The 27,756-nt window shown below is 43.0% G+C and overlaps 2 protein-coding genes and 1 pseudogene across 2 annotated transcripts; 1 reads left to right on the forward strand and 2 right to left on the reverse strand.

The window, feature by feature from the left end:
* The first annotated feature begins 794 nt into the window (after positions 1-794).
* LOC115787803 (general transcription factor II-I repeat domain-containing protein 2A-like) lies at positions 795-2,314 on the forward strand. The gene has a single exon (XM_030740532.1). The coding sequence runs from the start codon at positions 823-825 to the stop codon at positions 1,999-2,001; it is 1,179 nt and encodes a 392-aa protein (XP_030596392.1). The 5' UTR covers positions 795-822; the 3' UTR covers positions 2,002-2,314.
* Positions 2,315-11,639: 9,325 nt separating this feature from the next.
* Positions 11,640-14,271, reverse strand: LOC115788382 (perforin-1-like). The gene is made up of 3 exons (XM_030741383.1): positions 14,209-14,271; positions 13,452-13,997; positions 11,640-12,795 (listed from the first exon to the last, which is right to left on the reverse strand). Exons 2-3 carry the CDS (start codon positions 13,985-13,987, stop codon positions 11,640-11,642), a joined length of 1,692 nt encoding a protein of 563 aa, XP_030597243.1. The 5' UTR covers positions 13,988-13,997; positions 14,209-14,271.
* An 8,723-nt stretch (positions 14,272-22,994) lies between these two features.
* On the reverse strand, positions 22,995-24,902 carry LOC115788685 (perforin-1-like; annotated as a pseudogene).
* Between the last annotated feature and the right edge of the window lie 2,854 nt (positions 24,903-27,756).

Below are 27,756 nucleotides of genomic sequence, written 5' to 3' on the forward strand. Positions count from 1 at the left end.
ATGGGATACTCTGACACACTGACCTTTGTTGAGGTGCGCTCTTACGCTGCATTCAAGTGGTGTCGGAAGACCCGTCTTGCCGAGTTGTTTTTCCCAGTAGGAAAGTGATTTTTACGATCATTCCGACACCGCATGAACGCATCATTATTCAGCGTTTTCCCTCTTTGACAGCTCAACACTTCTGCAATGATGAGCGGAGCTAAAAAAAGAAAAGTGGACAGAGAATGTCGAGTGTTTAATAAGGAGTGGACAACTAAATATTTTTTTACCGAACACAGATCTACTGCTGTATGCCTGATATGCAAAGAGACTGTGGCGGTTTTTAAAGAGTTTAACATCAGCCGTCACTTTACCACAAAACATGCTAACTATGCTAGCAAGCAGTCAGAGAAAGAACGGGAAGCTACTGCTCAGAGGTTGATAGCTAATTTACAAGCTCAACAACGTATTTTTCATCGTCAAAGTGCCATCCAAGAGTCAAGTACCAAGGCCAGTTTTATGCTATCATTCAAATTAACAAAGGCCAGCAAGCCTCTGTCTGACGGGGAGTTTTTAAAGGAATGTATGGTGGAGGCAGCAGGTGTCTTGTGTCCAGAGGCCAAAGACAAGTTTGAAAAAATCAGTCTATCACGCAAGACAGTGACTCGCCGTGTGGAACTGATAGACGAAGAGCTAACTAGCAACTTAAAAAAAACGGCGGAGTCATTCACGTTTTATTCATTAGCTCTGGATGAAAGCAACGATGTAAATGACGCTGCTCAGCTCCTCATTTTTATCCGAGGAATTAACAATACTTTTGAAATAACAGAGGATTTTTTGACAATGGAGTCTCTGAAAGGAAAAACACGGGGGGAGGACTTGTATAGCCGGGTGTCTGCTGTCATTGAAAATACGAAGCTGTCTTGGAGTAAACTTATCAACGTCACCACAGATGGATCTCCAAATTTAACAGGGAAAAATGTTGGCCTGCTGAGAAGAATCCAGGATAAAGTGAAAGAAGAAAATCCTGACCAGGATGTTATTTTCCTTCACTGCATCATCCACCAGGAATCTCTATGCAAATCTGTATTACAGCTGAATCATGTTGTGAATCCTATCGTAAAACTTGTCAACTTTATACGTGCAAGGGGACTTCAGCACCGTCAGTTCATCGCGTTCTTGGAGGAAACTGATGCAGAGCACCATGACCTACTTTATCACTCCCGTGTCCGCTGGTTAAGCTTGGGAAAAGTGCTTCAACGAGTGTGGGACCTCAAAGAGGAGATCGGTGCATTTTTGGAGCTACTGGGGAAGGCCGACGAATTTCCTGAGCTGAGCAACAAGAACTGGCTTTGTGACTTTGCGTTTGCTGTGGATATATTTTCACACATGAATGAGCTGAACGTGAACATACAGGGGAAGGATCGGTTTGTGCATGACCTGTACACAAGCGTGAAAGCCTTCAAAGCCAAACTGGCTTTATTTTCCAAGCAAATCCTAAATGAGTCATTCACTCATTTCCCCACACTAGCTACACTGAAAGAGGAGGCTGGCGCAAAAGTTAAGAAATACAGCGAGACACTGGATGCGCTCCACAAAGAATTCTGCCGTCGCTTTGTTGATTTTGAGAAAATTAACAAGTCACTTCAGTTGGTGGCCTGTCCCCTGTCACAAGACCCCGAAACAGCACCAGAAGAGATGCAGCTGGAACTGATAGACCTTCAGGCTGATGCTGTCTTGAAAGAGAAGTTCAACTCTCTTAAACTGAATGACTTTTATGCGTCACTTAATGAAGCGGTGTTTCCAAACCTCCGGAGGACGGCACAGAAGATTCTGGCGTTGTTCGGCTCGACCTATGTGTGTGAACAGACGTTCAGCGTCATGAACTTCAACAAAGCCAGCCACAGATCCAATTTGACTGACCAACACCTCAGATCCATCCTGAGAATCGCCACAACAAAACTGACTCCAGACTTTGATGCGCTTGTTAAAAAGGGACACCAACAACACTGTTCCCACTGAAATCAAAAGTAAGTTTCTCTGCTCTTAAACATGCATTTACGTGTTACATGTCATTTCTGTTAAGGTGTGCTCATAAGTGGTGTGCAGGTGCACTGCCTTCTCAATATAAACAATGCACACCAGATATATTTAACATGGCCACATACTGGCATGTTGTCACTGTTTCGATCTGCATGTCCAACCATTTTTGAAATGTTGAGGAGGAGAGTGATGATAATATCCTGAAGGATATCAAAACTTTAAATGCTTCAAAATGGTAACTGTTAGTATTTTTTTTTTTAAACTGTATTTTGTTAATGGAATTTTCAGTGTTTTAAGAGTCATTTCAATAAAGAAATACTGTGGGACTTGGAAGAGATATTTTGTTGTATTGCTTTTGTTAATTTTCTATTAAAATTAAAGCACGTTTTCTACATATCCCATGTTATTCTTTCTCTTATGAGGTGAATTACTAAAACACTCCATCCATCTGCTCCTGGTCCGGCCCTTCTGTCAAATTTTAGAACCCTCTGTGGCCCACGAGTCAAAAAGTTTGCCCACCCCTGGACTAGAGGCTACAGACACGTCGAGCGACCTGCCTCTCTTCACACAGCAGATCAAGCACTAGTCGACCATCAGATGGACCAGCCTCATTTGGAGGGAGTAGCGAAGGTGACTCCATCACACTCTGGAATCTCAAGCCCTATCAGCCAAAGTCAGTGGGAGAATATGGACTCATTTAGTGCATCCCTGGAAGAGGTAGGGCATAAGGGGGAGGGGCCTGAAGTGGACACACAACCTCTTGGTTTCCGCCCTATTAGCCCATTCCCACAGCCTGGTCGGCCACCGCAGTAATCCCCTTACCGTCGGCCATGGGAGAGAGGGCCCTCGCAGGCACCTCAGGAGGCAGTCGGTCAGTATGGGTTGCCTATGGTTCCCGAGAGCAGACAGAAATCCCATCCTGATCATCCTGCAACTAGCTATGCATCAAGAGTGAGCCCTCAGTCATTCCTCCTAAACAGGGAAGGTCGACCGTCTCACATACCTGCTACTGCCGGAGCCTCGGCAACACAGCATCAGTGTTCACCTCAGCTCCATGGTCCTCCAGGCCCGGTTAATCAATCCTACCCGCCATATCCCAATGGGCCGCGATCCGAGAGTATAGACAGGGACCAGCTACTATCTGAGTTTATGGGAAGGATGTTGAGTGAGTTGCAGATCGTGAAAGACCAGGTAGCATCCCTGACACCCAGTAAGCCCCCACCATCAGTGAGCCAACAAAGAGCCTTCCCCTCTTCTCATGACCCCTCTTCTGTTGTATATCCAGCCTCCTCGTACCTGAATCAGCCAGCCAACAAGAAAGTCTCATCTAAGGCCTTTTGTCCCTACTGCAACAAAGAGGATCACTACCTCAGCCAATGCACCACCTTTAAGGCATTCAGTAAGGATCAGATGTCTGAGTGGATCCAGACGCATCATCGCTGTTGGCACTGCGGACGTAAGCATCAGGCAGCCCAGTGCACACTGAAGAAACCCTGCAGTATCTGTAAGGGCCGTCACCTTCAGATCCTACATGAGGTTAACTCTAAGAGTGCTCGGGAGGATTCCTGCCTGATAAGCTCAGCGACCGATGTCTTATATCTGGACAAGCCCAACGAGTGCAGACGAGTCCTCCTCAAGGTTGTCAGAGTCCTGCTCCATCACCAAGGAAAGAGTCTTGACACTTATGCCGTGCTGGATGATGGGTCAGAACGTACCATCCTTCTCTCCAGTGCTGCCCTGACCCTTGGTATTCAAGGTACTGACGAAAGCTTAGCCCTAAGAATGATTCGCCAAGATGTCCAAACCATTAGTGGCTCCTCTGTATCCTTCCAGATATCCCCTGTATCCCGGCCGCATACAACCTTCCAGATTACCGCAGCCTCTACAGCTAACGGTCTTTGGCTGACTGACACTCCTACCCAGCCACCGTTCTAGCTAAGTATAAGCACCTCAAAGGACTTCCTCTGCAGCCATTTGAACGGGTCCATCCTTTATTGCTCATTGGGGCAGACCACACCCACCTCATAGCACCTACTGCACCAGTTCGTCTTGGACCACCTGGGGGTCCAGCAGCCATTAAGACTCGGCTGGGATGGGTGCTACAAGGACCAACTCAGCTTGTGCAAAGACAGCTGTCACCACAACAGTGCCTTTTCCTCTCCCTCAGCCCTGCAGAGCTTGAACTTAAGAAGAACATGGAAAGGTTGTGGCAGCTTGATGTCTTACCCTATCGTAGTGAGAAGCTGGCCACCAGATCCCGAGAGGATCAAGAAGCCCTTAACCTCCTAGAGGCCAAGACGACCAGAATTGAGGTGAATGGGATCTTTCGCTATGCCACACCATTGCTGCGGAAGAAGGACTTTCCTTGCTTCCAGGCTCCGGAAGAAGCGGTGATGCCCGGTCTTAGGAGCATGGAAAGACGCCTGGCCAAAGATCCTGTCAAGGCAGCCACGTACAATGCTGAGATTGATAAGTTAGTGGTCACAGGCGCGGTAACCAAGCTTCCCTCAGACACCACATCGACAGGAGAACATTGGTACATCCCTCATCATATGGTCAACCACAATGGCAAAGACCGCATTGTGTTTAACTGTTCCTTCCAGTACGGTGGCCTCAACCTCAATGAATGGTTACTGCCTGGTCCCGCCTTGAGTTCCTCTCTCCTGGGTGTGCTCCTTCGGTTTAGGGAGCACAACGTCGCCATCAGTGGAGACATACGTGGTATGTTTCACCAGGTACTACTCTTGCCAGAAGACAAGCCTCTTTTACGGTTCCTGTGGCGCCACATGAATAGAGAAGAACCCCCGGCGGTGTACGAGTGGCAAGTACTGCCATTTGGGACCACTTGCAGTCCTTGTTGCGTATCCTTTGCTCTCCAGAAGCACGCTTTGTCACACAGTCATCCTGAGGAAGATGTGAGATTCTCAGTGGAGAGGTGCACTTATGTGGACAACTGTCTCCAGAGCTTCCCCTCAGCTACAGAAGCCCATCATCTCCTTGATAAACTAAGAGATCTCCTAGCATCTGGTGGGTTTGATATCAGGCAGTGGGCCAGCAACCAACCTGAGGTCATTAGCCATCTTCCACCAGAGGCTAAGTCCCCTAAGTTGGAACTGTGGCTCTCCCACGACAAACCAGAGGCCACGGAATCCACCCTGGGTCTGAGCTGGTGTTGCGACACTGACCACCTAGGCTTCAAGGGCCGAAGGGCGACTTATGGTGCCCCTACAATGAGGAATATATACCGGGTTTTGGCCATGCAGTATGACCCCCTGGGGATCATCCTTCCTTTCACCACCCAGGCAAAGGTGATCGTCCAGCAGCTGTGGGACAAACAGAGGGAGTGGGATGACCCTGCACTCCCTAATCACCTTCTCCAAGCATGGAAGGTTTGGGAAGCTGAACTTCAGTACTTGCCACAGATGAAATTACCTAGGTGCTACACCCCAAGTACAATGGATCATCCGGAGGTGATCCACGAGATTCATGTCTTCTCAGATGCCTCTGAGAAGGCTTATGGTTCGGTAGCCTACCTGCGTTCAGTTGATTTGGCAGGCCAAGTGCACCTGTCCTTTCTTCTGGCCAGATCCCGGGTAGCCCCGTGGAAGCAGCATTCTGTGCCCTGCCTGGAACTCTGTGCAGCTTTAACCGGAGCTCAGCTGGCACAGGTGCTCATGAAGGAGCTCACCATAGCAATTCAGGAGGTCACCTACTGGACAGATTCCACCACAGTCCTACACTGGTTGAACTCAGAATCCTGCCACTTCAAGGTATTTGTGGGCACCAGAGTGGCTGAGATTCAGGAACTGACCAATTTGAAGGCATGGCAATATGTGGACTCAGCCAGAAACCCGGCTGATGACCTCACCAGAGGTAAGAGCCTGAGAGACTTACTTGGAGCCAGCCGCTGGACACAGGGCCCACAGTTCCTCCTACAGCCTCCCAGTGAATGGCCATTGAGTCCCTCTGAACCCGCCGGCAATTATGAGGCAGAGCTAAGGAAACCCGCCTTCTGTGGAGTGATAACCTCACCACCTCCTGGGACTGATGGAAGTAAGCACAGCAGCTGGCAGGACTTAGTAGAAGCAATAGCGGAGGAGCTCCACGGGGCGGCAGGTCTGATGGGACAGCCTCCAGCTAATACCTACAAAGAAGCTGAGTTCCTGGCTATGAGGCGAGTCCAGATTGACAGTTTCCCAGAGGATTATCAGCTCCTAAAGACAGGTAAACCCATTCCACAAACCAGCCGATTATTGTGCCTCTCTCCTGAGTTTGACAACTCCTGCCTACTTATCCGTGTTGGAGGCCGGTTGAGACGGAGTGAAGACCTTGATCGGGATACCGTACACCCCGTTGTCTTGGACTCCAACCACCCGAACACTAGACTCTTTATAAAGGACTATGACTGCCAACTTGGTCATCCTGGACCTGAGAGAGTGTTTGCAGAGCTCCGCCGAAAGGTATGGATCCTAAGAGGCAGGGAGGCGGTACGGAGACACCAAAGAACTTGCCTGGAATGTTGCAAATGGAGATCCAAACCAGCCTGCCAGAAGATGGTAGATCTTCCACCTCCACGCCTCAGGCTGTTCAAACCAGCATTTCACTCTACCGGCATAGATTGTTTTGGTCCCTTCATCGTCAAAGTAGGACGCCGTAATGAAAAGAGATGGGGTCTCTTGTTTAAATGTTTGACCACTAGGGCCGTGCATCTGGAGGTACTAGCGGGAATGGACAATGATGCCTTCCTAATGGCCCTTCGACGATTCATTGCCCGCCGTGGGAAACCTGCGAAACTGTACTCAGACCAAGGGACCAACTTCCGAGGTGGAGACACTGAACTCAGAGAGGCTTTCAATCAGCTCAGTCCGGAACTACAACAGCGCCTGGCTAAGCAACAGATCAGCTTTCATTACAACCCTCCTGCTGCACCACATTTTGGTGGGGTATGGGAGCGGGAGATCCGTTCAGCTAAGACGGCACTTTATACCACCCTCGGTTCAGAGGCGGTCACTGAAGAAGTCCTAAGGACAGTCCTCATCGAAATTGAGGCCATCCTCAATTCTAAACCCCTCGGATATGTCTCGGCAGACATAGCAGACCTTGATCCTGTGACCCCCAACTGCTTGTTGTGTACCCCAAGTCCGAGCTCCTGAGTAAGAGACGCTGGAAACACACACAAGTGCTGGCAGACAGATTCTGGGCGGCCTTTGTAAGAACCTACTTGCTTGGACTGCAAACCAGAGGGAAGTGGCAAAGTCCCACGCAAGACATCAGAGTAGGAATGGTTGTGATGCTGGTTGACCCCCAGTTACCTCGGTCATTGTGGCAGATTGGGAGAGTGGTCAATGTATTTCCAGGGCCAGATGGACGAGTCAGAACAGTGGAGGTACAGATAAAGGACCGCGTGTACACCAGACCTATCACCCGCTTAGTAGTGCTCCCAGAGATAACGGATCAAGAGGACCACCCCGACAAGCAAGATGGACAGTAAGTCGGCCTTTCCAGGGAGCAAATTTGGACTCAAATTTGGGGGCGGCAATGTTGGAAAGACCGACCTACTGGGCATGCGCCAAGTAGCAGTATAGCAGCAACGTAGCTGTTTAGATCGGCAGTGGATGGCGAGTGCCGGAGTGGACTATGAGGGAAAACCTTAATGTGTGTAGTGTGCGTCATTGCTGAGGATGTGAATGATCATTTAACTGCCTTTTTCTTTATTGTGTGTCGTACTTACGAGTAGCCTGAGTTGTAGGTGACGTAGTGTGATAAACTTACAGTTAAGTCCGATCCGTGATGAGCAGGAACAATGTTCCCTTTGTATTCCAATACAATTTCTCCTAGTGTAAACTGTGGGCAGACTTCACCCTTCAGCTCACATCCATGTTAGAATGTTTACCTTGCTTGTGCCATGCATGTTATGGTGATACTAGTTGTAAGCTAGCGGTTGGCTTGCCGACCCATTTGCCGAGGGGCATGTAGCGACATGTCTCCATGTTATGAGCCATTGTAGCCACTAGATGGTAGTGTTGCATTACATTTGAATGTGAATTCCCTAATACCTGTAGAACTGTAGTGAAGTAGGAGAAATAGGTAGAATAGTGCAACTTCCTGACCTGTTGTCAGATGTTTAGTAAGTTGATGATGTTTATTCAGATTTATCTGTTTATTGAGTTTATTAATGTAAATATTATTTCTTTATTAATCTATTTCAGACCACACATACTATCACGCATGCCTACTGATGTTACTGTGCTGTTCGTATGCCAAAGCCTGATTAAAGTACACGACTGCATGTGATGGGCTGCTGAGTGTTCTGATCGACACACCGGGAAGACACCCAATATCACCTATACAGTCCTCTCTGCTAGCGCAATCTAACATGCTGCATGTTAAGGTTTCAACTTTAAGTCCTTCTACAATAAGACCACAGAAACTAACTCCACATCTCTACTTCCTGATAAAGAAGCAAACTTCAGTAACTGGGAATCCAAGCTAATGCAAAGCTAATGCATTCTTTTACCCACAAGGCCGCTGTGCATGTGTTTCTTTTTATTTGTTGGACTTTAACTTTACCTAGAAAGGAAAAAGGCCATGTAGGTATTTAAATGAATATGTAACTGATTTAAAGGGTCATACCTCTTTCTTTACAAACTTCATGTCACTGTAATGTTTGCATACTTACTTGCAGTGAAGTGTGCAGATTGTTTAACACAGACCGGGTCCTTCGAAGGACGCAGCCCCTGAATTTGGACTCAGCTGCAATCATGATATCAGGAGAACATATGGCACATTTTGTACCTTCTCTCAGATGCTGCGGTTTTGAAGTGGTTAAACCACATGGGCAGGGTGGAGATGTGAATTCTCACTTGATAAAAAGAGAAGCCTTTTGGATTTACATACTAGACACCTTATCTCAGAGAGGACTTAATGAGGAATTTGATTTGAGACCCGCTTCATGGGCATGTTTTGAGTTTTGCTGTTAACATTACTTTGCTTATATGAGAGGCCATCATTCATTTTTGTCTTTGCTATTACAGCATTGACCATATACTACTTTATTGTTCCAATTTGGCTCTGATCATTTTTAATATCTATAATATTTCAGATTTTTCTTTTATTACTGTTTCATATAAATTTACAGGCAGTCTTACTGCTGTTAACTAGTCTAATTGTCTTACATTGTTGTACTATTATACTTTATGATCATGGGATTTTCTACCTGACTTTTTATCTTATATTAATGTTGTTGGTTGATTTGTATTTTGTTCTGTACATTTGTTTATGAATTTGTTGGATATATATTGTTGTTGACAACATAAGTATATAGGGAATGAATATTCTAAATATCACATTAGTTTGGACCTCTGGCCTCTTGTTCAGGGTCAAATAAGTTGAAACATTCATAAAATGTTTCACCTTAAGTGGGTTATCATCTGCATAACATTGAAAATGTAGACAATGCTTTGTGATAATGCTGCCTAAGGGAAGCATGTATGGTGTAAACAGAATTAGTACCAGCACAGAACCCTGTGGAAACAACTGTATCTTGCTTTATGGTTGGTTAATTATAAACTTATTGTCATTTTCTCACGCTCAGAAGAGAAACGTACTTTCTTGAGCACAGTACACATACATGATCATGCAAAGTGGTATAAATTTGAGTAATTATAAATAAGCAGTTGCAGAGGTGAGAGTTTTAGATCTGACAAGTCATCATTTTTGTCACTTAATAACTATGACCTTAATAGCAACAAAGAAAAAGCTTAATTTTTGTGGAAATAAGTTATTTTTAATAATTATTACTTTTTTCGTTAACCATATTTTTCAAGTTTCACTTGACAGTTTCCCCCTGGTCACCTATCCTTCTCCAATGGAGTGCGACTGCTAGTTAGAGAGAAAGTTACTGTTTAAACATAACGCTCACCGGGTGTTTGGGATGGGTTGTTTTAACCACATGCTAAATTGGCAAATTGTTCACAAACTGCAAAGTGTTACTTTTCAGATGAAGTCCCACATATTTATTTTGGATTAATTTGTATTTATTTTACAGTTTCTCTGTTAACCTTTTTTCAGTAACTGAAACTAAACCCTTCGTTTATCTGTAGGTGGATGGGAGTGAACTATTTTACCTGGTTTACAAGGTCTTGAATAATCAGGCCCCATCATATCTCAAAGACCTCATAGTACCATATCACCCCAACAGAGCACTTCGCTCTCAGACTGCTGGTTCCTCGGATAATTAGGAGTAGAATGGGGGGCAGAGCCTTCAGCTTTCAGGCCCCTCTTCTGTGGAACCAGCTTCCAGCTTGGATTCGGGAGACAGACACCCTCTCTATTTTTAAGATTGGGCTTAGAACTTTTCTTTATGATAAAGCTTATAGTTAGGGCTGCATCAGGTGACCCTGAACCCTCCCTTAGTTATGTTGCTATAGGCCTAGTCTGCTGGGGGGTTCACATAATGCACTTTCTTCTCATTCACCTTATTTACTTTGTTTGTACTCCACTCTGCATTTAATCATTGATTGATATTAGTCTCTGGCTCTCTTCCACAGCATGTCTTTTCTCTCCCGTCGGCCCAACCGGTCACGGCAGATGACCCCCCCTTCCTGAGCCTGGTTCTGCTGGAGGTTTCTTCCTGTTAAAAGGGAGTTTTTCCTTTCCACTGTCGCCAAGTGCTGCTCAAAGGGGGTCGTTTTGACTGTTGGGTTTTCTCTGTATTATTGTAGGGTCTTTACCCACAATACAAAGCGCCTTCAGAAGACTGTTTGTTGTGATTTGGCGCTATATAAATAAAATTGAATTGAATTGAATTGGTTTATATAAGTGGCACACACTAGCAGTCTTTGCACAAAGGTTAAAAAAAAATCTTACTTCCCATTTTATACCAAAACCTCAAAATGACACGGGTGTTTTTGAATACTTAGAGGAAAGACACACGTTTGCTTTGCTGATGCTTTATTGGTAAATGTTGTAACAAGCAAAAAAGAAGCATGAAAAGTGGATTATAATTCTAGGTCCTCACAAGTGTGTTTGGATTCAATCAAATACTTTTGCACAGAGAAAAAACAATGACAGCATAACTACAAGCAAAAAGATATTCACCATATAATCAAATCCCTTTGCTCATCAGCCCATCTCATGTCAACAATGCCTGCCCTTAACCCTCGAGCCACAAATCCATTTTAGCAACTAAAATGAGAGAGTAGGGTCATTTATGACCTCATTTTATGTTAAAAAGGAATCTTTTTTTTTTTAATAGTTCTATTGGGATTTATCAAACTTATTAATCTTTGTTTACCATCTCTTTATCTTGGATGAATCTTTAAAATGTTATGATGCAATTAAGTATGGATTTTAATCTTTCTTTTACAAAAACGGTTAAATTCATGTCTCTTAAATGAGCTATGTTCATCATTACTTTGAACACTAAGTAAATGCCTCAAGCCTCCTGTAGCAGCACATCTTGCTGCTCTCAGTATGTAACTCTTAATTTGTACACGGTTGCTTTATAGTTATAGTTATAAAAAAAAAGGTTCACATGAAAGTTCAGAACTACATATATTGTTGAGGTCATCAATGGCCAGTTAGTCTCTTGAAGGTTAAATTAACTCACTGACTGTCTAAGCAAACTTCTTCCCAATCTGTCCAAGAAGGACCCCATTTCTGGTGTGGAAGACCTCGGCTAAAGAGGGACTCATGGGAGAGGGGATGTACTCCTGACACTGGTTACCACCAAGACTTGGTGCACACTCTACGATGTAGGAAAAGAAGAAAGTACCATGATTCAGCATGCAGCTGTCGCTCACCTTCCCCCTGTGCAGATCAAATGAACACATGCCTAACTTGTCACTGTTCCAGTAAGTGTCCTCATCATACACAGTGAATGTAAGTTTGTCTTTCATGTTGATGGTGATGGTCCCAAATTCAAATGTTTCTCTCCATTTAGGGTTGTCATTATTACTTATGATATTAGTGCGCATTTTCTTTTCACCATAGGTCACCATCACTGAACCATCTGTCTGAGTCCAGATGTCACCATACAGACCCGTCGCATAAAGTTTGAACACCTTTAATGTTGCAAAACCTTTCCCAGCAGGACAGCAGTTTGACTTGACATTCTGGTTACTGTTGCAGACACAAGCACAAGGATCTCTTACATTTGATCTGTGCCCAATCTTACAGGTTTCTGAACATTTCTTCAGCACTGCATTTCTCCTAATGTACAGCTCTACCTCTCGCTTCAGTCCTGCTGTGGCAGGATGGTTTAATGGCAGTATGGTGTGCAGGGGCTTTAAACTGTATTGGACCACATCGGGTGTTGTTTTGAGAGAGCTGAGCCAGCTTTTATAGACCGAAGGGTCAGACTGGCCTTGAAAGAGGATATCAGCTCCATTAATGTCCCCACCAATAGCCTCTGTGTGTCGCTCATTAAATGAACTGCTGAAACTTTGATCAGAGCCCAGCTTGTTTTTCTTTTTCTGACAGTGTTCGTACATGGCCTTAATACTAGCAGAACTTGCAAAACTAGCCGAAGCTTCAACTGACAAACAATCACCAACTTCTGTATCTTTTAGTCCATTCATTGTAGCCTTGCAGGCCCTGACAGCAGTGGTTGCTTTAATTTCACCTCCAAGAGACACTTGTGTGATATAATGTGTACCATAAGTGTCAATCAGATTGCGATATAAGGGCCCAGAGTTAGAGGCATAAGGGGGAAGGGAGTCCACAGCTGACTTAAATTCATGACTCAGAGGAGGACTTGTTGCCAGTCTGTAGCTGTGGAACAGAAAACAACATATAAATAGTTTTTACTTAACTGTTTAAAGTCCCATTTTACTTCCATTATTTTGTATCCTGTTTGCTTTACTTCCATTCAAATTGCTGCCAGCTATCAAGAACACAGGGCTGTCAAACGTATGACTCATGGGGGAGAACTGGCCAGCCAAAAATGTTCAGTATGGTCCACTGGATGGTTTTACAACATGTAAAACTGCTGAAAATAAGCATTCAACTTTTAGACTTTTCACGGTGTTTCACATCAGGAACCACTCTGAAAAGTCATTATAGAAAGATCACATCATGAGAGTGGTTCTCCAAAATATTAGTTTCATCTAAGAAGCTCATTATCAGTTTTACATCCTTCTTACTGACACATTACCCATGGCCTACCATACCAAAGAACGATGGTTAAGCCACATAATGGAAAAAGTTTTGTAGCTAGATGTGTCATTAAATGTTAAATGTAAATGTTTTCAGAATGCAGTCCTAATTCTTTACACATGAAAGAGAGATTTTTATGGAATGGTTTGATTGTTCCGGCACACTTAAGACTAAAATGGGCTGTATGTGACCCATGAGGAAACATCTGTTTGACACCCCTGCATGTAAATTCACAGTAAACTTACAAGACAAATCTCCATCCATTTACTCACCCATAGAATTTACAGTTGACAGAATGGTGCATGAAGGTGTAGTGGTCTTGTTTTGACTTTTTCATGGCAAAGGTAGAATCTCTCGAGTGGGAACCACCAAAGCCAACCCCGAGCTTTACGGAAGGATCTACAGGGATTTCGAGGCCAATTTTCCAGTTGTTGGACACAGATGATGTTGAGTCATTGACAAGGCTTTCAACAGAATCATAGACCACACTGGAGACCTTCAAACTGCACTTGGGGAGCATTCTCCAGTCCACCACAGCGACAGGGACCTTCTGCTTCTCACGATTCATGTAGCCGTTACTGTACATCCTGCACGTGCCATTTCCAATCTTCCAAGTTTCAGTATCGATGACATAGGCACCTTTTCTCTCCATCGTCACAATGTCAAAGCCTTCACCACCCAGGTTGTAACCTGGAACAAAGTGAGCCTTTTCACACTCCTGCGGTGTACCAATGAAGCTTACACTGGATGGAAGGCACAGAGGACTCCATGCCCAGCACAGGAGCAGGAAGTGCCACAGCCTTGCCATCTGTATGGACCTGTTTAACAATGAGAAGAGATGAAATGGCATAGGTTAAAACCAGAAGTTAAATATTACAGTCTTTTTACCAATTCACTAAAGCAGTTTTTACATAAAGATAACAGCCCTGAACTTTTTTAGGCATTGTAGAATCCAAATCAGAATTCCATATGAAAGCAAGTCAACTGAAATAACGTCTTAAAACCAAAAAATGGATTTTGTTGTCATACCTTGACAGTGAAATTCAAGCTCTGATCTGTAGCTTGTATTATGTGAACTATGCTATAGTACTGATGTAGGAGTGGACACTTGATTGTCCTGTTGTCACAGATTTTATACTTAACGACTACCAACACCCACAATAACAATGTGATACTTTTACTTCCTGTGTGTGTGTGTGTGGGTGGGTGTTGGTGGGGAGGGGTAGGGGAAGGGGAAGGGGGTGTTTATGAAAACCTCTTAACACTTTACGCCAACTAAATAAATAAATAAATATTTCCAATAAGAACTTTGTATCCATTAGAGTTGCCTAGAATTTTGTTCAGATGTGTTTCTTTGTCTTTTTATTGGGATTCCGTCATGTCCTGGGTCCTTATGACCCAGCGTTTTTGGTTTATGCTTTGTTTTGTATTGTATGTATCTTTTCTGGGTTTCTTTTGTTGTGGGTTTTGATTATGTTTGGATTTCTAGTTCTTTGTATTTGTGTTTTTTGGGTTTCCGTTCTGGTCATGTTTAGGTTCTGTCTGTGTGTCAAGTCTGCGTCTTTGTTCCCTTGTCTCACTTCCTGTCTTATTTTGGTAGTCTCTTGTTTCTTGTGCAGTGTGTTTAGTTTTGCTTCCCCTTGTCTCGTCAGCGTCATTGTGTTCAGCTGTGCTCCTATCTATTGCCCATTCCCTCACTATCCCTCTGTGTATATATTGTCCATACCTGTCAAGTCTCCCGTTTTGGCCAGGAAACTCCCGTATTTTACCCGTCTCTCCCGCCGTGCTGTGTTATTTTCCTGTAATTTTCCCGTATTTTAATGTAATAATTTTTAAAAAGCATTCCTGTGCCTCTCCAAACTGAATTCTGTCACTGTTGAACCCACTACTCTACTGTTCTCGACAACTTCTGAGCGCTCCACAGGTCGACGCACACCAGGTGCGAGGGCCCGATCATCACCACTTACGTTTTTTTTTGTTTTTTGTTTTTTTTTTAGCCTGTCATGTCTGGCAGTTTTCGCAATCGGAATATGATCCGAATGCGCTTGTGTACCAAACATATTTGCTTTCCCAAGAATAGCTCTGTAAGTTTTACAATAGGCTACTCTTGTTAGTATGTATTTAGTTAGTTTGTATTTTTATTTTATTTTATTTATTTACACCAGGCCTGACAGGCAGAAAGGAAAGGGTAGGAAAAGGAGTGAGAAAGAGAAAAGAAAAAAAAGAAAAGAGGAAAAAAACAAAAAACAAAACAAAAACAAAACAAACGTGAGAAAAGAATAATCAAAGAATGATATCCACACATATACATACACATCCACATATCTACATATGCACATACATACACACACACACAATCCTGCTGTTGCTTGCAAATAATGTGTGTATGTGCCTCTGTCATGGAACGTACTCATCAATGGGGGCAAGAAACTGCAATCACGCCTCCCGTGATCCAGAGGTGAACAGGGAAGGACCCAGGGGACGCGGCCTATCCACGGCCCGCCAGGACATCAGAAGACGAGAGGCCACACATCCCGATGGTAACTGCGCACACACCCCAGAGGAGGAAGGAGGGAGACCCCAGACAGACCCCCTCATGGCCAAACGGTAAGAGTCCAGAGAGCCAGAGGCAATGAGCAGCCAACCCCCACCGCAGGCCGGCATCACCCGCACGAGCCGCAAATGCGGCCCCAAGGCCCCAGGCGCCCGAGAACCGTCCGACACCCAGTAGAGCCCCCCCCGACGCCAAAGAGGTCCAAGCCACCCCCAGGCCACAACCACCAAGGGAGCGGGTCAAGAGCCATGCCAAGACATCCGGCCATGAACCCCGGGACCCACGGGCACCCGACACCCCAGGGGCGGCAGTGGCAACCAGCGGGAAGCAGCAGGAAGCGGTACGGAATGATAGGGACTTGCGGTTTTAATTACAGATGCATCCTTTAATATCTGGGGACTGCATATAAAACAAACACCTACCATGTGAAATTGTAACACTATCTTAATTTAACACTACAGATATATGTTGGTATCACTCCCTTCCACTAGAGGGCTCCAATCATTGTTTACATTTTTTGTGCTGTCTGACGTGCAAGGAAGAAAGAGACATGATAGCCTTTTCAGCTACAGAGAGCCAAACAGAAAAAACAAAGCCGACAAAGATTAAACCTGTCACTTAACTATCCAAATAACATTGCCCAACGTGGTAAGTTGATCTGATTATTGTCGAACATTTGTTTAATTGTGTAAACGGACGTTGTGTTGTTTTGAAGATGTAAACTATCGTTGTTTTGCATAAAAGTGAAATACGTTTTCCCGCATGGGTTTTCAAAGGAGATATGTCGCTGTATTCAATCAGAATATCCGTGAGATGCACAAATTCGGTTTAATTTTGTGTTTAGATCTGTAAGATCCTCATAATGTGTAATCTGATGTGTTGTTGCATTTGTTTAGAGTATAAAGCTAAGCGTCTTGACAGTTTATCAACCTGGAAAATGTAATGTTAGAGATTGTAAAGTGTTTAAATGCTGAATTTGAATCTCAGAGTTATAAGTGATTAATGTAGCACAACCTTAAATGTGAGTTATTCAAACAGTTTATAGTGAAAGGTTCTAAATTTGTGTTTATTTGTATTATGATCTTAAATATTGTAATTTCATTTTATTTACAGTTTAACCGGCTGTCATTAGGCTGTGTATAGCCAGAGGGCAATAAAAAACAACTACAACAAAACAACAAGTTTATGTTATTCGTAACAATATATCCTTAAAGAAGAAATTTCACGACTGGACTTGTTTCACAGGTATCATCCTATCATGGTACCAAGATGGAATTCACTGAGCTCCTGAGAGCCACCCATTCTTTCACTATTTTTGTAGAAGCAGTCTGCATGCCTTGGTTTATACACCTGTGGCTGTGGAAGTGACTGGAACACCTGAACTCGATGATTTGGATGGATGAGTGAATACTTTTATAGTGTATCCACAGTATTCCTGACTTCGCGCCATTACCCATAATTCATAGCGGAAGCCGGTATTTTACTTCTGTTTGTGCTGTTGTTTACGGTTGCGGGCTTACACTCTTGCGGTTCATTTAAACATTTTGACACTGCAGTTTCTTTTACCTGGCCTAAATGGTACCACATCGGAGGTGGAGACATTGCAAGTATGTTTTAAAAAGCAGCGAGGTAACAGTGCCTCACCCGTCACTTGTGTAAATGACATGAAATTATGGCCCGTAGTCAGCTACATCAACATTATCAGTTACCTTGTTTTTTCCGAAGGTGTTGATGGAGAGGAATCACGTAATTATAAGAGCACCAGATTCAAAGCAATAAAATCAATAAAGTAATGCTTAACAAACAAGGTAACATTTTCCTTAAAGCAGCTGTAGAGACGAGCCAGAGCATCGGCCATGCTAAGCGCTTAGCATGGGTCATGCTAAGGGAAAGTAGAGTGGTGGAAACAGTCACCTGTTCCTGTATCGCTTATTAGGAAAATCATGTTGTGATGCAGCAGCTATTCTGTGGAAGGTAAAGGCTGTGATCGAGGAGACACGCAGCTGTCATCTTGCTAACTGCTACGTGTTTACATGAAGCCACGCATTGTTTAAGCTTTGTGTAGGCTGTATACTGTAGTGTCACACTATAAATAAAATAATGTAAAAACATAAGAGGCTGTACATTAAAGGAAAACTTAAAACATAAGAAAAAATACGGTAATAGGATGTGCAACTGGGTAGTGTAATTTTGGGGAAAAAGAACAAATTTACAGAATAAAATAATTTGAAAAAATGTACAGACTGACAACCGACAACAGCACAAGTTGAACCCGAGTTCATGTTCCAACTAATAAAGCCGCCTGTTACAGCACAAAGTAACCGAATTTTGTCATTAACTCTGGCTCTGACTTTGGGTAACCGGAAGTATAAAACCGTACAGCGGAAGTAGCAGTCTGTCATGGCAGCCTACGTGTGCTCTTCCAGAAACCCGTGGATAAATTTTTTTTCCTCACTCATCCCTATATGTTTTCACTATTGTTTCTGTCTTTGTCAAGTCAAGTCAAGTCAAGTTTATTATAAAGCACATTTAAAACAACGACGTTGACCAAGTGCTGTACAAGATCTGTAACCCCAAGGACTATACTAAATAAAAATAAAAATATATAAATAAATAAATAAAATAATAAAATAAAATAAATAAATAAAAACATTAAGAACAATAAATAACATAAGAAAATTAAAATTAAAACGTTTAAAACAAGTACCATAAAATACCATAAAACAATCATCTAAAAGGAGGTAGCACTGCAGCCAAATGCCAGGAAAAGAAATGTGTTTTTAATAGAGATTTAAATGTGTGTATCGTCTGAGCTGTGCGGATATGGAGAGGTAGATCGTTCCATAGCTTTGGTGCTGCTGCTGCAAAAGCTCGATCACCTCTCTGTTTTAGTCTAGTTTTAGGCCTCTGTAAGAGCAGCTGGTTCGATGACCTCAGAGCTCTTACAGGGGTGTGACAGTGAAGCAGCTCAGACAGATACAAAGGTGCCAGTCCGTTTAAGGCTTTAAAAGTAAGCAATAAAATCTTAAAATCGATTCTAAAAACGGACAGGGAGCCAGTGAAGGGATGACAGGACTGGGGTAATGTGTTCATGCTTTTTTAAACCGGTTAAAAGACGAGCTGCCGCATTCTGGACTACCTGCAGGCGGCGCACAGATGATTGATCTATGCCAAAGTACAGAGAATTACAGTAGTCCAGGCGGGAAGTAATAAAAGCATGAATAACTTTTTCCAGGTCCTGCTGCGGGAGATAAGGTTTTACCTTGGCAATGACTCTGAGTTGGTAAAAACTGATTTTGGTAACAGCACTTACTTGCTTCTCCATTTTAAACTACTATCTAAAATGACACCCAGATTTTCACAGCATCACGACAGTGAGGAGCCAAATGACTCGGAGTGCCAGAGGAGTAGCTTGAGGGGTCAAATTTACCAAAGCATATGACCTCGGTTTTGCTTTCATAAGATTTAGGAATTGTTTCTCATCCAGGACTTGATGTCACTTAGACAGTTCAGCAGGGGTTCCCATGGATCTCTGCTGTTCAGTTTGATGGGCATATACACCTGGATGTCGTCAGCAAACAGTGGAAACAAATATTATGTTTCCTAAAAATCGACCCTAGAGGCAACATATACAATGAGAAAAGAATTGGGCCCAGAATGGACCCCTGAGGCACTCCACAAGAAAGCTTTGCTGTGGTAGAAAAACAGTTTCCTAGATGGACAGAGAAAACTTCTATCAGTAAGATAAGATCTGAACCAAGTCAGAACCGTGCCTTTAATGCCAATTTCATGTTCTAGGTGGGATAGAAGGATCTCGTGGTCCACAGTGTCAAAGGCAGCTGACAGATCTAGAAGTACTAAAACTGCAGGACTACCAGAGTCCACAGTTAAAAGCAGATCGTTAAAAACTCTTAAAAGAGCTGTCTCTGTGCTGTGACGCACAATGGCATACAATGGCAATGTAATGGCAGCGCCTCCAGAAGGGGGGCAGCATGGCCACAGTTCACCTATCTCCCCATGTTTGTTTGTTTGTCTTCTTGGATGGGTGTTCTGTTAACTGTAATTTCCCCATTGTGGGATCAATAAAGTATCATCAAATGTTTTATTTGCACGACAAGCGTAAACACGTGAGACAACATGAATATTGCTCAACTGCAGCAATACCTCCGAAACAGAGGCAGAGTTGGCAGACTTTTGGACACTCCTCAAATTCCAACACGTGTCTGGCCGCTCCTCAGCATCTCATTATCAAAACATCAGCATTTTCTTCAGCTTCTCTGATTCTGTCGCTGCTCAGGAGAAAGCGGTGACATTAACTAACATGCAGTGAGCCCTAAGTAAGAAAAATAAACCTGTAGTCTAATCATGGAGGGTAAATTATTTTAAACATCTATTATTGCTTGACAGAGTTGGACTAATGATGCCCGTCACTGATTCATAGGACCAGTAAACTTTCAGTAAATTTTATTCTTCTGTTCTGAGCAGCGTTATGATAGTTAACGAAAACGAACGAAAACTGCATTTGAAAAAACATTGTCCTTAACTAAAAATAAATAAAAACTACAATTAAAAGGAAAAAACCATGACTAACAAAAACTGTATTGTGAGTTTAAAAAACTAACTGAAATTGTAGATTAAATTACCTTTCTTTTCTTGTTTCTCATTTTATTTAAAAGCCTTGTGGATTGATCATTTTCCCTCTCTCCAAGTTTAGGATGGGAGTGCAGTTGGGCAGCTGTGTGCGTGCTTGTGCACAGAAAGCGGCAGAGTCGCTCTGAACCGATGTAACCTGATGTTCACCTCTGGAGAAATGTGACTACTCGCTGGGTCCACGCAGCCCCCAACACTGTGATGAACCTGTTCCGTCCTTGTGCGTTTCCGGCTACTTTATCAGTCAGAGAATAACAATCAGGAACAATAATCAAAGCATCAATATATGGACTCACAAATGTCAGCAAAACCATGGAGGGAGACTGCTGAAAACTGTCAGAATGGACGTGAGGGAATGAAGAAAGCGAAAAAACAGGGACAAATATGTTTGCAGCCAAAAACTGAGCACAAAGAGCGAGGACCAAAAAACGTCCCAGCCGGCACCGCATATAAAACACCTGCACACGACCACAAGGTAATTAAGCTACACAAGCTTGAGGGCGGCCAATTCCGTAGGTTGTGTACAGAGGCCACAAAGACCCTGAAGTCTAATTAGCGAGCATCTAACCAAGCTAGCTCCAACAGAAGCAGCTTCAGGTGGTGAGAACATCAGGATGCAGCTGGATTTGAGCTCTGACTCCTTTAGAGTTTGTTTTTGTCAAACACCACGTGTAGGTGCTGTTAATCTGCTGCACTGATGCTGAAGTTTATTGTGGAGTTTATTGTAGAATTTATTGTGTTCGGGAGTTTATGTTTTTCTTTGTTTCTCCCTGTTGAAGTTCATGTGTGTCCTTAATATTAAACACATTTAGCACATAGTGCTGCTGTCTTGGGAACAGCTGGTTGTTGAAAATATTTCTTTAAACGGTATCTTTTGTCGAGTTTTCATTACACAACAGTCACTCTTGTGCTTTGAATCTTGCACCTGACAAAGTATAACAAACTAAAACTAATACTGAAACTAACGAAACTAAACTAAAACTAAGCATTAATCCTAAAATAAAAATGAGTAAATCCACTCTGAAAATGAATTAAAACTGACTGAATTAGTTTTTACTGTTTTTTTCTCTAACTAAAACTAAACAATAATGTAAAATCCAAAACTATTATAACCCTGGTTCTGAGTTAGTCAAACTGTGATGAGTCATGATGACAAACATGTTTTTAGTGACTGTAGAAAACAGACATGTAACAGAAGCTGTAACCGTGTCACAGTGACCTGTTTTAACTGTTAGGTGTGTTATCTGTAGGTGTTAGCCACAGGCTTTGGATTACATTTAATTTAGTTCACGTTCCTAATGTTACCTATGTAGTACATACACATATGCGGATTAATATGTAAGAGAGTACGCAGTTAATTGAGATGCTTAAATATATATTTTTACCTGTTTCAGAACCACATTTCCACAGGCCAACCAGCCTGTGTGCTTAATGTGTGGCAGTGACTCTAACTCTGGTTACAGTGGGACAGCATTCAAACCATGTCTCAGAGATACTGCAGTCCAGTTTAATCCACAGTAATAACTGCATTACTGAAATAATTGTGTTAGTTTCTACAGATGATATAAACTCTAGAGATGAAGGTGTGTGATTAATTAACCAGGTATCCAGTGTCATAAATACATATTGGTAACAAATGAGGCCATTCCATAATTACAGTCTTACAAAACTTGCATTAGCACTAGTGCTGAAGGTTTATAATAATGCATATTTTTATATTACATTACAAAAATTTGAGGATGACATGTCCCCCACCCCTTCAGCCACACCCCTGATCAGCACCTCTGTGTTTCACCAGGCTTGCTTGCTGTTAACTTATTACTCCACCCTCTCAAATAACTTCTCACTGAGGGCTTGAAAAACGGTTACCAATTACAACGACTGTACCAACACACTGTACACGGATCAGTAACTTCAGCATGCCTGCAGTCTGTGGTAAATACTGGCTACATATTCAGTGATCAGCACAGTGTCAGACAATGCTGACCTTCGGTAGTTGATACAAGACCTACTAGTGTTAAAAAATAGCAATGAATAAGAACAATCACACAAGGCCAGTGCTGTCTTTGCTGGTGCTTTATTTGCAGATTTTGTAGCATTCATAGTACAAAGAAAAGCACAAAAACTAAATCAACAGTGTTTCTCATAAAGCTGTTGAATTATTTGATGAGTTGCAAATGTGTGAAAAAAGTTCACTTAGAAGACAAAGCAAACATTAAAAAGCAAAGCAAATGGATGTGTAGAATGTTCTTGCAATGTTCTTCTGTCCTTGCGTTGTTTCTTTTCTGTTTATGAATATTTATATGTTCCATAGGTTTCATTCATGTTTAATAATTCTCTTCACAATATAGGGGTATAGGGGGATGGGGGAAACTAGTGCCTTATTTGCTTTTTTTCAGTCTACCTGCATATAGCTACGATGACTATTTGCCACATGTTGTTTATCTGTTCGCTGTGCTTTGTCTTTTTGGTGTCTTTTTTTCCTTTCCCTCTTTATCTATTTTTTTAACTTTGCTATATTGGAAAACTTTAATAAAGAAAAAAAGCGTGGAAAAAAAAAACAAGCAAAGCAAATAACATCAAAGGTTAATGAAATATTTTTACGGTGAAATCAGATTTCCATATCGTTTTTCCATCTTTCAGCATACATCCTCCCCGGCTCCACAACAAGCATCTCAGACCTGTCAGGGGGGACCTCAGTCAAAAAGGTACTGGGAGGTGTGGGTACGTAATCTTGACAAAGTTTACCACCAAGATTTGGCGCACACTCCACAGAGTATGAAAAGAAGAAGGTGCCGTGCTTGAACATACAGCTGTCTGTCACGTTTCCGCTGCGCAGGTCAAACGGACACCGGCCGAGCAGATCGCTGTTCCAATATGAGTCTTCATCATAAACCGTAAACATGATTTTCTTCTTATCATTAAGACTGATGGGTCCAAACTCAAACACCTCTGACCATCTGGGATTGTCATTGTTCCGGATGATGGCGGTGCGCTTTACCTGGTCATCATATTTAACCTCCACTGAACCATCTGTCTGACTGCAAAAAACGCCATACAGACCCTTTGCGTAAAGCTTGAACACCTTTAATGTTGCGAGACCTTTCCCAGCAGGGCAGCAGTTTGCCTTCACGTTGTGGTTGACGTTGCAGACACAAGCACAGGGATCTCTTTGTTGGTTCTGTGACCAATCTCACAAGTTTCTGAGCACTTTTTCTGCAGTGCATTTCTCTTGATGTACTTCTCCACCTCCATCTTCAGTCCGGCCCTGGTGCTATGATTAGCTGGCAGTATGGGGTGCAGGGCCTTCAAGCTGTACTGGACCACATCAGGTGTGGTTTTCAGGGAGCTGAGCCATTTTTTATACACAGAAGCATCTGACTGCGCTTGAAAGAGCACATCGGCTCCATCAATGTTTCCACCGGTGACCTCAGTGAAGCGCTCATTAAATCTACCACTAAAACTCAGCAAAGAGAGCTTCTTCTGTATCGTGTTACAGCGCTGCGCCATTGAGTTAATGCTATCAGAATGAGCAAAGCGCCTCGAAGCCTCGACTAACAAACAGTCATTGATTACGGTCGCCGACAGGCCGTTCATGGTTGCTTCGCAGGTCCTAATAGCAGTGACGGCCTTCAGTTTCCCTCCCAGGAGCACTTGTGTTATGTAATGTGTCCCGTAGGTATCGATCAAAGCGCGATATGATGTCTCTGTTTTTTGTGAATAAGTAGGAAGGGAGTTCACGGCTGATTCAAATTCATGAGTCAGCGGAGGTTTTGTTGCCATTCGGTACCTGTAAAGGACACAGATCACAAACAGATGTTACAACTTCTTCATTCAAATGTCAATTAAAGTCAAATATAACACTGTATTTATTTACTAATTCACTCCTATTTAACTGCAGTGATGTGAAGCATTCCTCAGTTAACTGAAAAACACACTCAGAGTAAATAAGGCGAGGGCAAACATCTGTCCACACACTCACCGGTAGAAGTTACAAGAGAGAGAGTGACGGAAGAAAGGTGTAGCGGTCTTTCTTTGACTTTTGTGCGGCAAAGGTGCATTCTTTTGACCGGGAACCTCCATAAATTGTCCGAAAAGGGACTCTTGGGTTTGCAGAGAGATTAAGGTCACTTTTCCAGTCATTGAAGACGACTGATGTGGAATCATTGGCAAACTTTTCAACAGAGTCATAGACTACACTGTCGACCTTTAAGTCACACTTGGGGATGATTCTCCAGTCCACCACCGCGATAGGAATCTTCTGCTTTTCGTCCTTCATGAAGGAGTTTCTCTGCAGCTGACAGGAACCATTGCCAGTCTTCCATGTTTCAGCATCAATGATGGAGGCTCCTTTCCTCTCCATTTTGACAATGTCGAAACCTTCTCCACCCAGATTGTAGCCAGGGATGAAAGGAGCCTTTTCACACTTGTCCGCTGTACCAGGGAAGCTGACGCTGGAAGGAAGGCACAGAGGGCTCCATGCCCAGAGCAGGAGCAGGAAGTGCCACAGCTTTGTCATCTGTGTGGAGGAAATAAAAAGTGACAGGAGGACAAATATAAACGGTTAAACAAAGCAATCCTTAAATGTACACTCTCAGCCTAAACTAACAGTTTTTAATGACCCTATACAAACCTGTCACACCTTACCTCGACTGTGAACAGCGAGCTCTGATCACAGTTTCAAAGTCTGACTAACTGTATACTGTAACATTAATATCCAGGAGGCGGAGTCAATACTGTCAGTCTAATTTAATCAACCGCATTCACACATTTTGGTCACTTCACACTGTTTTAAGTCAGCTTCACAGAAGACGTCTTTAAAACACGTTCTTCTCACCACAGAAGAATTTTCTGCCATTATCAATCTGAAAATGTAAAATTTACTCTACAAGGGTGCATTTGTTAACTGAATCTGCTGCTCATTAATTAAAAAAATAGGAAAAATAACCTTGAAATGGAGAAACCTTTAGTCAAACTTCAGCAGGGGTCTGTGGACGGCGACGTGAGGCTGTTCAGTCTGCCCACCACTTTAGTTCAGAGCTTGGTGCAGCTGTGGCTCCAGATGTAGAGCGTGTAGTCGACCCCGGCTCCTCCGGTCTGTATGTTCAGTGACCAAAGTGCATCCATTCCTGTATGTGATAAAAAGCAGATGGAAGAAATGATCCATGAATGTTTGTGTAAATGTGCCATGAAGTGTAAAAGAGCTGTGAGCACTCAGTAAAAGCAGAAAACTGCTGTGTGAATACTGCTGCATGAAATTGAGCTAGCTTAAAGAATCTGCAATTTGTTGGCACGCTACATGCAAAAGATGACAACAATAAAGCGGCCATCCATCTATTTTTATTCCGCTTATCCAGTTCAGGGTTGGGTTTTAGCCTACAGGTCACCAGCCTGTCGCAGGGCTAACACAGAGAGACAGACAACCATTCACTCCTTTGGGAAATTTAGAATCACCGGTCAACCTAACCCCAGTAACACTAGCAGAACAAATCAGAGCCGGGCCGGGGGCGGGGCAAATGACCGGGCCCTTTATACCCAAATAATAAAGCTCATCATAACATCACGACGAACAAAATATGTTTTTGTTACTTGGCTTTTCCTTGCTCTGTTTTGTCCTTTTCTTTTCGCTTTGCCGCTCCACTTTTATGCTTATATGAAGTGCCACTCATGTTAGCTTAGTCTGTAAAACTGCTCCACTTAGTTTACAATCTGTTGCCAAGTGACTGATGATGATGTTAGTGGACGGTTGGTGACGAGTTTTACCCAAAATACACTTGGAGAAAATATCGGCGATCCACTCTAAAATATGCGTGTCATAAAGTTAAAGAGTGAAAATAAAGTCAGTCACGCAGCACAACATTTTATTCAATATTTTACACCTACTATGTCACTAAAGACAGTCGGTCTTGTAAAGTTTTTAGCAACCATGACTCGGTCCTGACTGTGGTAGTCTTTAAAACCCCCATGTAAAACATGAATGATGGGTGATGTAAAGTAGGCTATTCCTTTGGCCATACACCGTGCTCATCTGGATACAATTAGGAGAGGGCTCTCCTTCTCCAGCTCTCCTCGGACGTGATAGAGGCCTGGCTACCTGAAAGCTTATCCTCTCTCTCATCCGGGCCCCCTCTAGGCCCTGGCTGGAGGTGTACCGTCCTCCCAGCCCCCCCTGAAGCTAAGCTCCTGCCCAGTAACTGCATGTCTTTGGACTGTGGGAGGAAACCGGACACACCCACGCAAACACAAGGAGAACATGCAAGCTCCACACAGGAAGGCCCGGGCCGAGGTGGATTCTAGCTGTGAGGCAGCGGTGCTAACCACCACGCCACCGTGCTGCCTGCAATAACATACCACATAAAAAACAAATCACACAAGACATGCACACACCCATAAGCACCAAACAGACATCAATAATAGTCTTCAAAGTAAAAGTTGAGCTTTACCACAAACCATACAAAAAGTGCAACTACTTTGAAGGTGAACTGCCTTCTTTTCTGATTGGTGTGACTGAGGCCTGACAAGCATGTTATCACAAACCAGGTAAACCTCATTATGTTGTTGGCTTTGTCATTTTGTGCATTTTTGCACGTTAAACATGCAGCCAAATCCACCACCGTATCCTTATCAGTGGATACAATCTGCATACATTAATTATCAATAATTATACATACAGAGTTTGTTAACAATACGTTGACCAGATATATCATTCCAGTGCCTCTAATGATTTAAATAAAGCTATGATTATAAGATATTTCTTTATTCATAAAATATATTTTATTCTAAAATGTTTCTGGATAATTAGTACTTTAGTAATAAATGTTTACTTTTGTACTTGCAGGAGTGGCTCCGTATTTAAATACTTTGTCAGCATAGACAGAAAAGTTACTAATACAGGTAGAGGCTACAGTATGTGCTTTTCCTTCATATGATGAAGAGCTGGCCTTGCACAGTGAAATGAAGATTTAAACTTCCTTCCAAAGATTTGATAGTTTGCTTTGTTTGCATCACTGCTGATTACATAAATGTTGTTCAGCCTCTTCTGCTGCTGCTCATCCTGTGCCACAGGGCCCCACACAAACTGTACAAACTCTGTTTCTGCTTCAGTGCTCCAAGAAGTTGCAGTTCAGGTCTTCACCACTAAGAGGCACCAGATCCATGTGGACATGTTTAAATCATTTTCCAGAGCAGAGCCCCGGGATCTGCTGCATAAGTTAGAAACCTTTAACACTTCTGTGTTCAGGAATAAATAATGTTATTAATATTTCAATGTGAAACACCTGATTGGTTGGGATCCTGTTGGCTGTACTGAAGTCAGAACTATAAACATCTATTTTAACCAACATTATGCAGTTAATACAGTACGACTGTGACTC

This window comes from Archocentrus centrarchus, chromosome 1, assembly GCF_007364275.1.
Source record: "Archocentrus centrarchus isolate MPI-CPG fArcCen1 chromosome 1, fArcCen1, whole genome shotgun sequence".
NCBI lineage: Eukaryota > Metazoa > Chordata > Actinopteri > Cichliformes > Cichlidae > Archocentrus > Archocentrus centrarchus.